Raw genomic sequence first — 18232 nt, 5'->3', positions numbered from 1 at the left:
ATTTTTTCAATTGACATTTCTTTGTATATATCCATAAAAATGATGCCAGCTGATTCATGATTTCAACTGGCTGAGAAACGCTGCCTGCCTCTCTGTCTCTTCCCGAACCCTGACACCTACACGTTCATTACTATGGGAGAGGAGATCGAATTTGAATATTGAAACAATGTCGCAAATGTCGGAGAGACAGACTGCAAGGTTTTTACAAATCTCCGTTGTTGAAAACTAAATGTTACTCGAAAAGAAATGTGAGATAATGTCTAGATTTTTATAGTGGAGATCACGTTTATAAAGTGCCTGGCTGGGCTGATGAGACAGTGGATTGCACACTCAGATGGAACACACTCAGATGAGTAAATAGGCATTTTAATGTCATAGTGGTGGTAACTTGTGGTAACACCGGCTGGAATGCGCATTTAACCAATCAGCATTCAGGATTAGACCCACCCGTTGTATAAAAGTTTGTTTTGTCGTATTGTGAAGAACATTTGCCGTGGAACACACACCTGAATGCACTCATGACTCCTTTCTATGCGCACCAAAATTATTATCTGTTAGTCTGAAGTGCCTTTTGAAAGCCTAACACTGTAACATTGTATTTTATTACTCAGATAGCCATGTTGGCAATAGGATAAGCTTTCAAATGATGCCCACCTGACCCAGACTGTGATTTTATAGTATAATGAAAATGTTTGTATTGTGTAAACAACAGTAATTGTGTGATGGTGGGGACGCAGGTCTGTGTTGTAAACAAACATCTATAAGTGTGCTTGCTTCAGTTCCTCAATAGTAAAGGTAGGAGAGCTAAAAAATAAAGAGCCTTAGTGGAAGGCTCTTTCCTTGAGCCATAAAAGTGCAATGGAATGACTTAGGAACTGTGCAGTTTGGAGAGGTGTGTGGCCACTTGGAGACACCAATGAGACCTCTCACTCAAACCCTTGTAATAGTTTTTCTTACATAGTACAAAATGTATATTAATATTCTTATTATGTTTGCTGAATGTATCCAGGGTATTTTCAGATTTCATTATTGACAAATGCTGTGAAAAGTACAGTAAATGTAAAATCAACAGTGTAATGTTTGGATTCAGTCTTGTCAGGTGAACTGTTGTGTCCTCACCTTTTGGTCTGATAATTTCACCAGTTGCTACCATGGTCATGCATTTGGTTTTAATATTTATTCTGTAAGAAACATTTCAATTTGGCCCTATCCATATGGGCCCATTTCCACGAGTTTAAGGGGTTAACAACCTGTATGATTCATACCAGATAGCTGCAAATAAGCTCCTGAAATTTGCCCCGGGCATACAGTATGTCATCTGACAAATAAATAAATGTTATGATCATTAGCAGTAGTATTAGTGTTATTCTTGCCGTTCGGTCTGTTGAGATTGGGGTAAGAACAAAAGTTGTCTCCCAGAGCAGAGACTTCCAAGCTGAAAACTGCCCCTGGAAAACAAAACAGGCCAGCCAGCCCACTGAGCCCAGAGATGGATTGTGGGATGTGACAATTACTAGTTATGTCATCACCATGTGCATTCCTGTGTTACGAGCATACTCAGCTGTAGCCAGGAGAGTATTCCCTCCCCCTGCCAGGGTGGCTAATGGCAGAGGGAGAGTAAAGCAGTAGAAGTTCAATAGCCTCGTGGCAGAGGGCTGGGCTGCCTAATACTAGGCTCATTGCACAGCTATGGTTGTACTGATAAATTCTGTTTATGTAGTGGAAATTAATTATTGGACCACCTGGGGAATGTCTGTCTCATTACTCCCTCTGGCTTATAAATGATTGTTAGGTGGTGGCAGATAGTAAAAGTGACATATCTATGAAAACGTAAAGGTGATTATACAGTAATTTGATTATTTCACTGTACTCTGTTCCTGAATATATTGATTTCAGTATTACCTCTCTGTCTCTGTCTGTCAGCCGACTTTAGAGATAAACCACCATGCAGGGAAGTCCCTGGACAGCTTCTGTAAGTGGCAGAAATCCATCCAGAACCGGAATGGCAATGGGAACGCCATCCCAGACAACGGCATTGCTCACCACGACACTGCCGTGCTCATCACCAGGTCAGCACTCACAGCACCGGAACATTCTTAGTGATTCAGTGTTCACAACTCTTGACTTTTGCGTAAAGCATTAATTGAGGCCAATGGGGAAATTTTGTGAAAATTTGAGAGTTGTGCACAGATCTCAAGACAGAATACTGATCTGAGTACTGAAAGGCACCCTCTAGCATTGTCAATTGATTTAAAAAATATATATTTGACCTTTATTTAACTAGGCAAGTCAGTTAAGAACAAATTCTTATGTACAATGATGGCCTACCAAAAGGCAAATTGCCTCCTGCAGGGAAAGGGGCTGGGATTAAAAATAAATGAAATAAAAATATAGGACAAAACACACATCACAACAAGAGACAACACAACGCTACATAGAGACCTAAGACCACAACATAGCATGGTAGCAACACATGACAACACTGCATGGCAGCAACACAACATGACAACAACATGGTAGCAACACAACATGGCAGCAGCACGACATGGTAGCAGCACAAAACAGGGTACAAACATTATTGGGCACAGACAACAGCACAAAGGGCAAGAAGGTAGAGACCACAATACATCACGCAAAGCAGCCACAACTGTCAGTAAGAGTGTCCGTGTGTCTTTGAATGAGTAGATTGTTCAGTTTGAGTGTTTGTTGCAGCTCGTTACAGTCACTAGCTGCAGCGAATTGAAAAGATGAGCGACCCAGGGATGTGTGTGCTTTGGGTCCCTTTAACACAATGTGACTGGCGGAACAGGTGCTGTATGTGTAGGATAACAATGCACATAATGAAACCTCTAGCCTAATTCCTTAATGATCCACCACTGAGTCTATTGGACAAACAGAATATATTGTGCTCAAATCCTTATTTGAATCACGGTTTTAGTAAGAACTAACTCCATATTCTGCCCTCGAGATGCCTCTGAGTTCACTGACACCTTCCTTGCCTCATGGCCTGTCATTTTCGCCAAGTGTGCGTTAGTGTCTGGTCCTGTCTGGAGTGACGAAACCTAGGCTGTTATGCTCAACTGAGCATCTGGAGAGAGAGTGTTGTAGAGAGGGAGAGAGAGAGAGAAGGAATCAGAGCACAGCTGCCTTGAATCTGACAGCCCTGAGCCGGGCCAAGGAAGCAAAGTGCAGTTTAGTGAGGCACTCTATTTAGGGGGGAAACAGCAGTGGAAACACAATACTGCATGCAGAGCGATACAACAGAGCACTACTCACTGAAAAACACTCCTCTGCTTATGCATGGGCCCCTGTTCCTAGTAGCTTGGAGTATCTTGGGATGTTTGGTCTGTGAGAACAGGTTCTTTATATGAAGACTTTTATCAAAGAGGGATGGAAAATTAAGTAACCATCCTTTTAGTAAACGTCCTTTTATTTCCTGCCATTGTTCAGACCGTATCAGTTACTTATCAGGTCTGCTATGTGTCCATAGGGCTTAGTGTCGGAGAGAGAGAGAGAGAGAGTGGGGGAGGGAGAAAGCAACAGCGAGAGAGGAGAGTGTGTATTTGTGAGAGTCTTCCTGTGTGTGTGATGACATGTTTGAGTGCTTTTTGCTGAATGTATGTTTTAGTGTGAGTGCATGTCAGGGAGTGGACGCACCGACTGCCAGAGTATTCATTTTTGTAAACGGTTTATTTTCCTTCCTGTTCCCAGGTACGACATCTGCATCTACAAGAACAAGCCATGTGGAACCCTAGGTAGGACCTTTGGTTAAACCTGCCCGCACAGCCCAGGAGAGGGCCAACCCTGGGCACACACTGCACACACACAGGCTGCTTGTTGGGAAGCACTGTGCTTCAGTGTCAGACTGTATATAATCTAGCGCTGCCAGGGGAGGGGGTGTGACTCAGGAAACTGCCCTCATTTTGACTTTGCACTCCCTCACTATTAAGTACCTACCTACCATATCTCTGCTGCAGCTGACTAACCAGCATGACTGACTAGCACAATCTTAAAATGACACGTAGATGCAGAATTGTAGGTTTTAGATAAGCATGTAACTGTATGTATTTTTACTTGTATCACCTCTGTATGTGCTTCAGCATGCATGAATTGGAATTGACATGTATGGCTATGTTAGAGACAGTATTGTGTGTCTCTCCTTCCCAGGTCTAGCTCCAGTGGGGGGGATGTGTGAGCCAGAGAGGAGCTGCAGTATCAACGAGGATATCGGGCTGGCCACAGCCTTCACCATCGCCCACGAGATAGGACACACGTAAGACGCTCACCCACGTCACCTATATCACCCTAATGTCCCTCATCACTGTAACAGTTATAGCCTTCATCACCTTTGACAAACCCTTTGGTCTTTAGGCTCAACTTCTGCTTTATGGACCTTGGCTGTTTGAATAAACCACTCTTTCATTGGTGTTATCTGTGACCTCTCATAGGAAACCCTGCCCCTATCCTGGCTTCTGCCGCTGCCTCACCCAACTTGCCCATACCCCCCACCCCTGCCCCTATCCTGGCTTCTGCCGCTGCCTCTCACCCAACTCGCCCATACCCCCCACCCCTGCCCCTATCCTGGCTTCTGCCCCTGCCTCTCACCCAACTCGCCCATACCCCCACCCCTGCCCCTATCCTGGCTTCTGCCCCTGCCTCTCACCCAACTCGCCCATACCCCCCACCCCTGCCCCTATCCTGGCTTCTGCCCCTGCCTCTCACCCAACTCGCCCATACCCCCACCCCTGCGCTGACCGGGGCTAAACTGGCCCAGCCTCAGTGGGAGATTGCTGTTAGATTAGAGCTGTACCAGAGGGAGAAGTTACATAACTACCTCCATGAGTTATTTCCATCAATACACAACTTGTTAATAGCTTTATATTTTCTTTGTCATATTTATAACAAGTGGAACAAGTTACGACTGTGGCTGGTACCGTATATCATTCTGGGCCTACCTCCGGGCCTGGCAGTAGGCATGTCTTTTGTGCCTTCCCTCCAAGACACTTTGTTTTACTTGCTGGCCTGGCATACCAGCCGATCTGCCTCACTTACTCATGCATACATATTTATCTAGGCGTATGCCTGAGTAACATCGGACATGCTCCACTGGACATGCTTGTCATTTCCAAACCTCTTCATTCCCTGCCATGAAAGAGGATTCTGTTAGATTTGCTCTGATATTTTACTTTCAAAAGCCATGACTTGATATCATTTTTGAAAGTCCACTATTTTTGCTAAGTAATTGAGTGTGCCATTTACCTACGTGTGGACACAGGCCTCTGAGGTATTTTCACAGGTGGCAAACCCATTGGTGCTCCCCCCTAATGGCTAGTCCAGGTACCTTTGAACTGGATGGGGTGCTTGTACCCTGGGGCTGTCTAGACGATGGGCCTTGTCTTTTACAGTGCATATGGAAGTCTGTGTCAGACAGAGAGAGCAGAGCACAGAGACACTTTGCTGTCTGTTAAATCTGCACAGGCCCAGTTCAGCACTCATGGTGTTAATATGATTTTAACAGGGAGAGGATGTTTGAGCAAAACATTTCCTTTTACTCGATACATCACCAATACCCCCAATAACTTTTTCACTCATGCTCAGTCACCCAGGAGATATATCAACGCAGTACCATCTGTCTCTCCCTGCAGGTTTGGGATGAACCATGACGGAGTGGGCAACGCCTGTGGCTCCCGCAGTCAGGAGACAGCCAAGCTGATGGCTGCACACATCACCATGAAGACCAACCCCTTCGTCTGGTCTGCCTGCAGCCGAGACTACATCACCAACTTCCTGGAGTGAGTCTGACACTCACCTCCAATACACAGGATATTAAAGGGAGTTGCAGGGTTTGTTATGTGTGGACAGTGGGATAGATGAACTAGCTAGGTACATTGTGGGTGAGGTCCATGTTTGTTGGGCCCGTTTTCATGCTAGTCTCCTGTTTGTTTCCCTACAGCTCAGGTATGGGTTCATGCCTCAACAACGTCCCCCCGAAGCAGGAGTTTGTGTACCCCACCACGGCCCCCGGCCAGGCCTACGATGCAGACGAGCAGTGCCGCTTCCAGTACGGAGTGAAGTCTCGGCAGTGTAAATACGGGGTACCTACTCACCTTCCTCTTCTAACTCGCCTGATAAGGCTGTATGGTCATTTTTAGCTGACAGATCCATTCAGTACTATGTGTGACCATGTAGAAATTATACTGACACAAATCTTCTGATCCATCAGTACCACGTGCACCGTATGTCCTCTCCCGCCTTCCCCTACTCCAGAGCAGACATGCGTTTCTCCTCTCCACCGTATGTCCTCTCCCGCCTTCCCCTACTCCAGAGCAGACATGCGTTTCTCCTCTCCACCGTATGTCCTCTCCCGCCTTCCCCTACTCCAGAGCAGACATGCGTTTCTCCTCTCCACCGTATGTCCTCTCCCGCCTTCCCCTACTCCAGAGCAGACATGCGTTTCTCCTCTCCACCGTATGTCCTCTCCCGCCTTCCCCTACTCCAGAGCAGATATGCGTTTCTCCTCTCCACCGTATGTCCTCTCCCGCCTTCCCCTACTCCAGAGCAGACATGCGTTTCTCCTCTCCACCGTTTGTAGGCCAGCTCTCCTCTCCTCTCTGGCATATCTCTGGCTCTCTGCCCACTGTGATCAGTGCAGCATGAAGGCAGACAGAGTAGCCACTAGCCACTGGATATACTGCTATTTATTTGTCTCCTAGCTAGAGTTGACATGTTCTTTTTAACCAGTCCCATTGGTTTTTGGCCCCATGTTGAAGAGTTTATGAAGAAGTCTTGTGCTATCTTTATTGTATAACATCTTTTTATGAGATGGTCTATTTTATTGGCCCGACAGCTGAGTGAACAGACATCTGGCACAAAATAGTACTTTATAGTGTCATTATCATTGATACTATGCAGTCAGTACAATAAAATACAGTGCCATATGTTATTGCCGTTGTAAAAGCCTTAAATACATTAGCACCACAGAGCCCAGCAGTAGTTGAACCAACCGCTGGTGCCGTCTGCTCCGGGTCAGTGGGCTCTCTTGGCTGGGCTCATCAGGGCCTGATGTCTCTATATGGTCTGAAAGGGACATACTCTGACAGCTCTCGCTGTGTCTTTAGGAAGTCTGCAGTGAGCTGTGGTGCATGAGCAAGAGCAACCGCTGCATCACCAGCAGCATACCCGCTGCAGAAGGAACCATCTGTCAAACCAATACCATAGAGAAAGGGGTAAGCACTGGAATGTTCCATGATCAGCAGAAATGGGGGGGGGGGGGTTGTTTGGTTTTTATTTCATTAGTCTTCTGTGTGTGTTACAGTGGTGCTATAAGAGGGTGTGTGTGGCCTACGGGACCCGGCCAGAGGGCGTGGACGGCGGGTGGGGTCTCTGGACCCCCTGGGAGGAGTGCAGCCGTACCTGTGGGGGAGGAGTGTCCTCCTCCATCCGCCATTGTGACAGCCCCAGGTGAGTGGTGCTGCAGATGAATGGGGATGTGGATCTCAACTCTGGCCATAGGACGGACAATAGGCAGTGAATTCACAGCCACTGTAGAGCTGTAAAGCCATTGGGTTGTATCTGGCTGGCTCCTTCCTAACTTGTTTGTGGAGGATGATAGATGCCAGTCTACCACCAATCATTTTAACATCCCACTATAATCACCCACGTGCAACAATGACAGCCGTATTAAAGGATATCAACATAGACAGTGACAAACTGACTTTTTTCTGGTGTTTCTACTGAGGAGTTAGTCTAATTGACTTGGATAGCTGAGTAATAAAAATCCAGACTGTCAGAGATTGAAACAGGGTGGTAGAGCGAGGCTAGCCAGGCGGGAGGACAATAGAGCCCAGTGTGATTGGGGAGTTATTGTTCAATTGCACTCAGATGTGTTTTGCCTCTGCTTTTCTGGTTCCAGGCCAACGATTGGTGGAAAGTATTGTCTGGGAGAGAGGAAGCGCTTCAGATCGTGCAATATTGATGTGAGTGGGGGAGCAGAGCAGAGTGGAGAAGTAGCTCCCTCTGAGAGGCCTACAGTACCATCACCATACTCATCCTGGTCCGGCCCAACTCTACAGCTCTGACTGACCTAATTAACAGCAGCCTGCCCAGCCCAGAATTAATTCCCTCAGTGTGTGGATGTGTGTGTCCGTGTGTGCATTTGGTGGAGTGTACAGGCTACTATGAGTTCAGTCTTACTTTAAATGACTGCTGGGAGCAAAAGAGACAGGGGAGGGAATAAAGTGGAGGTCTGATGTTGAGAGGCCTGAGATTTGACTGACACAGAGCTGATCTCTGCCCCTCTGTGTGTCTGTCTCAGGAGTGCCCTGCAGGCTCTCAGGATTTCCGGGAGATTCAGTGCTCCGATTTCGACAACGTTCCTTTCCGGGGGAAATTCTACACCTGGCAACCCTACAGAGGAGGTGCGTACAGTAAGTGTGTGTGTCCCCCCCTCCTCCACAGCAGACTGGGATACATCATTACAGAGGTAACTACACTGTCTGCTCGGTGGTCATTTCAGGTTGAAAACGTCTGTAGACAGTCTGACACATCTGCCTGTGAGTTCACAGAGAGAGAATAGTGCAGCAGCACATGGGGAGAGCTGAGCAGGAGAGTGCTGCCAGACCGTGGGCCCAGAAAGGGAAGAGGGGAGAGCAGAAAAGAAGAGAGGAGAGGAGAAGGCGAGAGAGAAGGAGAGGGGAAAGCTGCAGACAATCTCCTGTCTGGCTAGAATTCCTGTGCTTGATGAGCGCTGCTCTGGATGCGAAAGATAAATACTTTCGACGACATAGCTGCCTTTAATCTACCAGTCCAATAACATAATGGCTTACAGAGGGGCCCTCCAACTCCAGGCAACAAGTGCTCCTTTCATCAAGTCAGCTGATTTTACAATGGAAATCCCTTGCAGCTGTTAAAATACGAGCTGTGCCACAGTCTGCCCTGCGTTAGGGCCATATCACACATCCCAGCCCCCTTCTCTCCCCTCACTCACTCACTTCTGCACTCTCCTTCTACATTCCTCCCTATTTCTCCCTCTCTATCCTGCTTTCTTTCCCCTCTCTCTTGCTCTTTCCTCTCTCCTCTCTGCTGCCTCTCTCTCTCTGTCTGTCTGTCCTGTAGTCGGACACCTCTAGCAGACCATCGGGCTCAGACAGCCAAGGATAGTTCATCAAAAAACGCGTGCAGCATTTTAGCAGTCATATAATTTTTTTTCTGAGGCATAAGCCATCCACATTGTTGCGCTTGGTCCAACAACTTTCGCAGGCTGCCTTCCTCCAGCAGGCCCCCCAAGTCAGTCAGCCCCTTTCCATCCATCCATCCAGCCTACAAACCTGCTTAGCTTCAGACTGGAGGCAGGCCTGCCAAAGCACAGCACCATGGGAGTTAGAGTTTTCCATCATCCCACAGCTTTGTCATCCGCAAGCCTCACAGGCAGCACATACTGTACCTGTTTCAGCGGTGCCAGCACAAACAGAGCCCAAAAGGGATTTCAACAACTTTTCAAACAGTGGAACTAGCTGGAAATGGGTATACTTGGCTTGTACACAGCCGTGGCAGTATTAGATGACTTGTCACAGCCCATAAAGTGATATGTTAGACTATGGGCTGCTCTCCCAGCTCACAGGGTAACAGTCTGGGGGGTTGTGGGCTGTGATGCCAGAGCACCCTGGCTAAGAGAGAGGCTTCATGGGAGGCCAGTGGAAAGTCACTCTGCTGCCTGCCTGCCTGGTCCTGACTGTCAGCTGGTTCCACTGTGCTGCCTGCCTGGTCCTGACTGTCAGCTGGTTCCACTGTGCTGCCTGCCTGGTCCTGACTGTCAGCTGGTACCACTGTGCTGCTTGCCTGGTCCTGACTGTCAGCTGGTTCCACTGTGCTGCCTGCCTGATCCTGACTTGTCACCTGGTTCCACTGTGCTGCCTGGTCCTGACTTGTCAGCTGGATCCACTGTGCTGCCTGCCTGGTCCTGACTTGTCAGCTGGATCCACTGTGCTGCCTGCCTGGTCCTGACTTGTCACCTGGTTCCACTGTGCTGCCTGTCTGATCCTGACTTGTCACCTGGTTCCACTGTGCTGCCTGGTCCTGACTTGTCAGCTGGATCCACTGTGCTGCCTGCCTGGTCCTGACTTGTCAGCTGGTTCCACTGTGCTGCCTGCCTGGTCCTGACTTGTCAGCTGGTTCCACTGTGCTGCCTGCCTGGTCCTGACTGTCAGCTGGTTCCACTGTGCTGCCTGCCTGGTCCTGACTTGTCAGCTGGATCCACTGTGCTGCCTGCCTGGTCCTGACTTGTCACCTGGTTCCACTGTGCTGCCTGTCTGATCCTGACTTGTCACCTGGTTCCACTGTGCTGCCTGGTCCTGACTTGTCAGCTGGATCCACTGTGCTGCCTGCCTGGTCCTGACTTGTCAGCTGGTTCCACTGTGCTGCCTGCCTGGTCCTGACTTGTCAGCTGGTTCCACTGTGCTGCCTGCCTGGTCCTGACTGTCAGCTGGTTCCACTGTGCTGCCTGTCTGGTCCTGACTGTCAGCTGGTACCACTGTGCTGCTTGCCTGGTCCTGACTGTCAGCTGGTTACCCTGTGCTGCCTGCCTGGTCCTGACTGTCAACTGGTTACCCTGTGCTGCCTGCCTGGTCCTGACTGTCAACTGGTTACCCTGTGCTGCCTGGTCCTGACTTGTCAGCTGGTTCCACTGTGCTGCCTGCCTGGTCCTGACTTGTCAGCTGGTTCCACTGTGCTGCCTGCCTGGTCCTGACTGTCAGCTGGTTACCCTGTGCTGCCTGCCTGATCCTGACTTGTCAGCTGGTTCCACTGTGCTGCCTGCCTGGTCCTGACTGTCAGCTGGTTACCCTGTGCTGCCTGCCTGGTCCTGACTGTCAGCTGGTTACCCTGTGCTGCCTGCCTGATCCTGACTTGTCACCTAGTTCCACTGTGCTGCCTGGTCCTGACTTGTCAGCTGGTTCCACTGTGCTGCCTGCCTGGTCCTGACTTGTCAGCTGGTTCCACTGTGCTGCCTGCCTGATCCTGACTGTCAGCTGGTTCCACTGTGCTGCCTGCCTGGTCCTGACTTGTCAGCTGGTTCCACTGTGCTGCCTGCCTGGTCCTGAATTTCGCCCAATTAACACTTATTTCTACTCTCACATGACCAGAGCCTGGCCAGGTTATAAAGCATGGAAACTGTGTTGACCAAAGGGTGGTGGTAAGTAAAGTGAGACAATGGCTGTGTTGTGTTGCATTGTGTGTACGTGTTTGTGTTGTGTGTTGGGTCGGCCCATAGAGCAGATGTGCTGGCGTTTCTGTGCTGAGACATTGATTGGCCTTGTCAGCCAGTAAGAGAGCTCAGTGTGGTCGCTGGCATGCTCTGTAATATGGAATAAATGAGAGCACCTGTCAGTGCACAAATAACACCCTCTCTCCCCCTCTATCCCCCTCTCTCCCTCTCTTTCCTCTCCGCCTGTCCGTTTTTGTGCAAGTCTGCAGGATTTCCACAGTCCAGTTTCCCAGGGAATTTGCTGATAGTTGCACTGTTTCTGTTAAATCTCGTTTTTGTTGTTGTGAGCGTTTGACCCCACCATGCTGTTAGCGAAACCAAAAGCCTCACAACCCACAGCCCTGATCAGTCCCAGACCTTAGGTGGTAGAGGGGTGGCACAGACAAAGAGGGGGCCGAAGAGACAAAAGGGTTGTGTGTGTGTGTGTCTGTGTGTGCATAGAGGGAGTGAAGGGGGGACTTAATCACAATCAGCTGCTTGTTCTCTTGATGTTAGCAATCCAAACTGTGCTCTCTCCCCTCTATAGCCCCTCCACCTCCCCACTCTCCTCTCCGTCTTTGGCACCCGAGTCCTTACAGCTGTGGGAGAACAAACTAACTGTGTCGAACCTAAAACCCAAAAGCTCATTAAAATACCATGCGTGGCCATCAGACACATTAGAGCAGCCCGGGGTTTTCTCAGTAATGGAGGGGAATGGCTGGAGTAATTGTGTTGTGTCTTCACCCAACAAGAGGCCTCACGGCTGAAAGTGCTAATAAAGAGCGAAGTGGAAGCGATTTGTTTTCGTGTTTGTGATAACGTTGTGTAATGTTGTAAACTCGACACAGCAGCAGTGCAGCTCAAAATCGCATTGCGTAAATGTGTTTGAGCAATGAAATGGTGTGAAAGCCAGCGTGTATGCCATATAAAAGGCTGAGTCTGGTGGTGTTGTCTCTGCTTGCTGCTGCAGATGGGATCCTATAGACCAGGGCTGGGTAACTCCAGTCCTCCAGGGCCTGACTGGTCTCACACTTTTCTCCATCCCTAGCAAACACAGCTCATTCATCAAATTCTGTTGATCTGTTTATCAAATTCTGCTTCTCTGTTTATCATATATGCATAGTCACTTTAACTATACATTCATGTACATACCACCTCAATTAGCCCGACTAACCTGGTGCCCCCACACATTGGCTACCCGGACTATTTGCATTGTGTCCCGCCGCCCACCAACCTCTCTTTTACGCTACTGCTACTCTCTGTTTATCATATATGCATAGTCACTTTAACCATACCTACATGTACATACTACCTCAATCAGCCTGACTAACCGGTGTCTGTATATAGCCTCACTACTGTTATTTTTCACTGTCTTTTTACTGTTGTTTTTATTTCTTTACTTACCCATTGATCACCTAATACCTTTTTTGCAATGTTGGTTAGTAAGTAAGCATTTCACGGTAAGGTCTACACCTGTTGTATTCGGCGCACGTGACAAATAAACTTTGATTTGATTTGAAATTGCATTCTAAACTGAAGATCATGATTAGGTGACTATTGGAGTCAGGTGTGTTAGCTGGGGCAAAACTGTGACACCAATCAGGCCCTCGAGGACTGGAATTGCCCACCCCTGCTATAGAGAACCAGCTGCTTCTCTGGTCAACTCAATCTAGCTCTTAATCATGCTACTGTATGTGTTGTTTACCAAAAGTATTACGTGACACCTAATGAAACATACAGCTCTCAATAACCTCTCTTATTCCTGATGGTATTGTCATGTCCTTGCCAAAACACCAGCCATCTATGGGATCCTATAGAAGACCTTCACAGTTGCTCCTCTCGCCACCAGCCTGTACCGTTGATACCAGACAGGATGGTTCCATGAACTCATGCTGCTTAAGCCAAATCCTGACTCTGCCATCAGCATGACGCAACAGGAACAAGGATTTGTCAGACCAGGCAATGTTCTTCCACTCCTCAATTGTCCAGTGTTGGTGATCACATGCCCACTGGAGCCACTTCTTCTTGTTTTTAGCTGGTAGGAGTGGAACCCGGTGTGGTTGGCTGCTGCAGTAGCCCATCCGTGACAAAGATTCGACGAGTTGTGCGTTCCGAGATGCCGTTCTGCACACCATTGTTGTACTGCGTAGTTATTTGCCTGTTTGCGGCCCTCCTGTTAGCTTGCACAATTCTTTCCATTTTCCTTCAACCTCTCTCATCAACAAGCTGTTTTTGCCCACAGGATTGCCGCTGACTGGATGTTTTCTGTTTGTCGCACCATTCTCGGTAAATCATAGACACTGTCGTGTGTGAAAATCCCAGGAGGGTGGCTGTTTTTGAGATACTGGATCCGACACGCCTGGCAACGACAATCATACCACGCACAAGTCGCTTAGGTCACTCGTTTTGCCCATTCTAATGTTCAATCAAACAGTAACTGAATGCCTTGATGTCTGTCTGTCTGCTTTATATAACAAGCCACGTGACTCACTGTCTGTAGGAGCAATCCATTTTCGTGAACGGGGTGGTATACCTGTCCGGTGAGTGTATATTGTTGTTTACCCAAGAGTATCACAAACAATGAATGAAAATAACAATGCACAGCTCTTCTAAACCTCTGACATGATGGTATTGTCACGTCTGGGTATTTGTTGCTTACCCAAGAGTATTACGTAACAACTTATGAAACCAACAGCTCTTTGCCTGCGTTTACACAGGCAGCCCAATTCTGATCTTTTGCCCAGTTATTGGAAAAAGAGCTGATCTGATTGGTCAAAAGACCAATTAGTGGAAAATATCAGAATTGGACTGCCTGTGTAAACCCAGCCTTAAAAACTGACATGATGATATTGTCAGATCCTTGCTAAAACACCAGCGATCTAGCCAAGACCTCTTTTGTATAATGGCTTACGTGTAGACCTAGAGACGTGTAGACCTAGAGACGTGTAGACCTAGAGACGTGTAGACCTAGAGACGTGTAGTCCTAGAGACGTGTAGACCTAGAGACGTGTAGACCAAGAGACGTAGGATTGTGGGTTTAAGTACTTCTAGGTTACCCCCCCCACACCCAAATTTGCTGCAGAATCTAATCCGGGATCTATTTGTGTTTGTATTGAAATATTGTCTCATGTTCTTCTTCTCTGTGCTGCTCTGTTGAACAGGTGGAGTGAAGTCCTGCTCTCTGAACTGCCTGGCGGAGGGATATAACTTCTACACAGAGCGTGCTCCGGCTGTGGTGGACGGGACCCCATGTCGGGACGACTCTCTGGATGTCTGTGTGAATGGAGAGTGCAAGGTGAGACTGCTCCGTCCTTTCTATCCTCTCCTCTCATTTAACTCTCCTCCTGATTGTCTTCTTAAAGTAGTATTGCCTTTCAGATGGTGTTGCTCACTGCTCACACAAACGATGCCGATTGTTCCCCCATTCTGTTGTTTTTGGATGGCTTCAGAGCCTGTCAAGAAGCAGAGTGGCTTTGTACCGGGAGGGGAGGAGGGAAAAATGAAATTCTCTCGCTGAATGACACCAAACCACAAAACATCTGAATAGTTGTTTTGTGGTTTCCTGCAGCTATGTGGAGCAGAGCTGGATTTCATTAGGCAGTTGAATGGCCATCCCTCTCTCCTCTCTTGAGCTTTGTTTGGAGCTGTCTCAGGGCCTGGGCACATGAAGTGGGTGTGAGTGGAAGTCTCTGGGCTCGTCCAGACTGAGAGAGGAGCCTGTTTATCAACTATTCTCCTCCTCTCCTCTCTTCCTTGGTTCTGTTCTGTGTAGCAGGAACTCAGTGACCTTCCAGCTCAGCTGGCTGCACTGCTGGCTGCTAAATATATTCACTTCAGCCCCTCTCTCCCACTCTCTCTCTGTTTCTTACTCACTCTCTCTCTCTCTCTCTCTCTTTCTCTCTCTCTGGGTCTATCATATTCTGCCATTCTTCCTTCTCATCCCTCTCTTTATCTCTTAATTTCTAGAACTCTCTGTTTTTTTCCCTATCATACTCTCCTTCTCTCATTATTTCTCACAGTTTCTATCTCCCAGGTTCTTTCCCATTCCTCCCGTCACTCTCTTATATTTATGGTGCATATAAAAAGGCAAAAACAGTGTGGAGAAAAATGTAAGTATTGTTTGCAGTCTCATGGTGGTTAGGATCCAGAGAGTAAGGGATTGATTTGAAGCGAGGGAGAGTGAGTGGAGAGAGAGCAGGAGCAGAGAGAGAGATGTGTGTGTGCTTGGAAACACATGCGTAGGCTGCCTGGCCCAGGCTCACCAGGGGACACGGCCCAGAGCCCAGTCTGAACTGAAGGGCCAGGGCACGGCCTGGAACAAGTCCTGCTATTACTAAGGGGAAATAGCTTCCACATTGATAGTTAATGGAACCTAGACTTGCCTGGGTCAACAGGGTTTAAAGTGCCCCAGGGTTGCTCCATCCATCTAGTCACATGTTAGAGTTACTGTACAGGGTAGGAGTTAATTTAGACCAACATTTGTGTTGGCTTGAACCTTCTGTTGCTATTTGGTATTTTTTGTATTTTATTAGGATCCCCATTAGCTGTTACCGAAGCAGCAGCTACTCTTCCTGAACAGCCCAAGGACAAAACTACATCAATTTTAAAAAGGCACATGTAGCCTACATATGAATACATACACACAAACTCTCTAGGTCAAATAGGGGAGAGGCATTGTGCCGTGAGATATTGCTTGATCTGTTTTTTTTCAACCAGGTTTGCTGTTCATTTGAGCAATATGAAATGGGAGTTCCATGCAATAATGGCTCCTATATAATACTGTACGCTTTCTTGATTTGTTCTGGATTTGGCAACTGTGAAAGACCCCTGGTGGCATGTCTGGTGGGGTACGTGTGTATGTCATAGCTTGTACAGGTTGTGTCTTAGGAATGTTTCCTGTAGGTAGAGAGGGTATGTTGTTGACATCCTGCGGTGTCAGTATTTTCATTAGGCACCTGGGAAACATTTCAATCAGCCTCACTTCTGTTGCTGAAAGGACAGTGTGTGTTCTGCTTTGCTCTCTATAGAGGCTAGTGTCTGTGTGCCTCTGCCTGCACCCTCTGATCTGTGGCCCTTGTCTCCCTGCAGCACGTGGGCTGTGACCGGATCCTGGGCTCGGATGTGCGGGAGGACCGCTGCCGTATCTGCGGGGGTGACGGGAGCAACTGTGAGGCCATAGAGGGCGTCTTCAATGACTCCTTGCCTGAAGGAGGTACAGTTTAGTATACAGAGCAGGAGTCTATTCACCACAATACTGCTAGGAAGGAATCTTAACCCCGTTCTTTGATGCTTACTGCACAATGATGGTCTCTACAGTTAGGGTGGTAGTGGACCCCTCTCTCAGGCCAGGCAGGCGTGGACAGACAGACACTGGGGGGACTGCTCTGTTCCAAGACTTGGCAACAGGACACGTCTCTCTCTTTAAAAGACCCTGATTGCTGCGTTTCTCTGTCCTCAAACTCTCTGCTCCCTCCAACACCACTTATAGAACAGGCCAATAGCACATACCTCTCAATTAGACTTGGGAATAAAAATGAAAAACACAAATACAATGTCAAAGAAGAAAGGGCCTGTGTTTTGGACCAGGGAGCTCTAGCAACGTTCTGAGAATGAGATTTAGTTAAGTTCGAGACATCCATCGAGAGAGATTATGCAACCAAATTGTTTTATGGAAATTCAAACAATGTGTGCATGCATTTGAATTCTGACATGAGCTAAATATGTGTTGGACTACTGCCTTGCAATGTGAGTTAGGGGACATCAGACATTTTGAAAGTAATGTATAATTATCTGTTCACATGCGAGCTTTCTAGTAGCATGATCTGCATACTGTACCAGTTAATCATATAGAGTTACTGTAACTATTGTCTTCCTCTTCTGATGAGGAATATGAAAGATCGGACTAAAACGCAGCGTGGTAAGTGTCCATGTTATTTTAATAGAACAGAACACGAAAATACAAAAATAACAAAGTGAAATAACAACGAAAATCGAAACAGTCCTGAATGGTGAAACAAACACAAAACAGGAAACAATTACCCACCAACATAGGTGGGAACAGGCTACCTAAGTATGGTTCTCAATCAGAGACAACGATTGACAGCTGCCTCTGATTGGGAACCATACCAGGGCAAAAACACAGAAATACAAAACATAGAGCAAAACATAGAATGCCCAACCCAACTCACACCCTGACCAAACCAAAATAGAGACATAAAAAAGGAACTAAGGTCAGAACGTGACAGTAACCCTAATGCCTAACGTCACCCTGCAGGTACATGATACTGCACTAACCCTAATGCCTAACGTCACCCTGCAGGTACATGATACTGCACTAACCCTAATGCCTAACGTCACCCTGCAGGTACATGATACTGCACTAACCCTAATGCCTAACGTCACCCTGCAGGTACATGATACTGCACTAACCCTAATGCCTAACGTCACCCTGCAGGTACATGATACTGCACTAACCCTAATGCCTAACGTCACCCTGCAGGTACTTGATACTGCACTAACCCTAATGCCTAACGTCACCCTGCAGGTACATGATACTGCACTAACCCTAATGCCTAACGTCACCCTGCAGGTACATGATACTGCACTAACCCTAATGCCTAACGTCACCCTGCAGGTACATGATACTGCACTAACCCTAATGCCTAACGTCACCCTGCAGGTACATGATACTGCACTAACCCTAATGCCTAACGTCACCCTGCAGGTACATGATACTGCACTAACCCTAATGCCTAACGTCACCCTGCAGGTACATGATACTGCACTAACCCTAATGCCTAACGTCACCCTGCAGGTACATGATACTGCACTAACCCTAATGCCTAACGTCACCCTGCAGGTACATGATACTGCACTAACCCTAATGCCTTCTCAACACTAGGCTATCGTGTGATTATGTGGGCTTTAAAGCATAGTCAAACTCAGAATACCCACTATTGATCAATATTAACCATGGATAAGTTTCCTTAGATC

General features: G+C 47.6%; 1 protein-coding gene across 2 annotated transcripts in view; it reads left to right on the top strand.

The window, feature by feature from the left end:
* Positions 1–18232, top strand: part of adamts10 (ADAM metallopeptidase with thrombospondin type 1 motif, 10) — a 41650-nt gene that overhangs the window by 13085 nt on the left and 10333 nt on the right. The window contains exons 7-17 of one of the 2 annotated variants that reach the window (XM_071345321.1): positions 1924–2069; positions 3712–3755; positions 4168–4273; positions 5646–5792; positions 5954–6095; positions 7119–7226; positions 7316–7461; positions 7913–7976; positions 8315–8417; positions 14401–14534; positions 16328–16451. In XM_071345321.1, the coding sequence (XP_071201422.1) occupies positions 1924–2069; positions 3712–3755; positions 4168–4273; positions 5646–5792; positions 5954–6095; positions 7119–7226; positions 7316–7461; positions 7913–7976; positions 8315–8417; positions 14401–14534; positions 16328–16451 (1264 nt within the window). Of the gene's footprint in view, positions 1–1923; positions 2070–3711; positions 3756–4167; positions 4274–5645; positions 5793–5953; positions 6096–7118; positions 7227–7315; positions 7462–7912; positions 7977–8314; positions 8427–14400; positions 14535–16327; positions 16452–18232 lie in introns of both variants that reach the window. The other variant, XM_071345320.1, reaches the window with a different exon arrangement.

This window comes from Salvelinus alpinus, chromosome 16 (assembly GCF_045679555.1).
Source record: "Salvelinus alpinus chromosome 16, SLU_Salpinus.1, whole genome shotgun sequence".
Classification (NCBI taxonomy): domain Eukaryota; kingdom Metazoa; phylum Chordata; class Actinopteri; order Salmoniformes; family Salmonidae; genus Salvelinus; species Salvelinus alpinus.
This window is presented reverse-complemented; position numbering and strand designations above follow the sequence as displayed.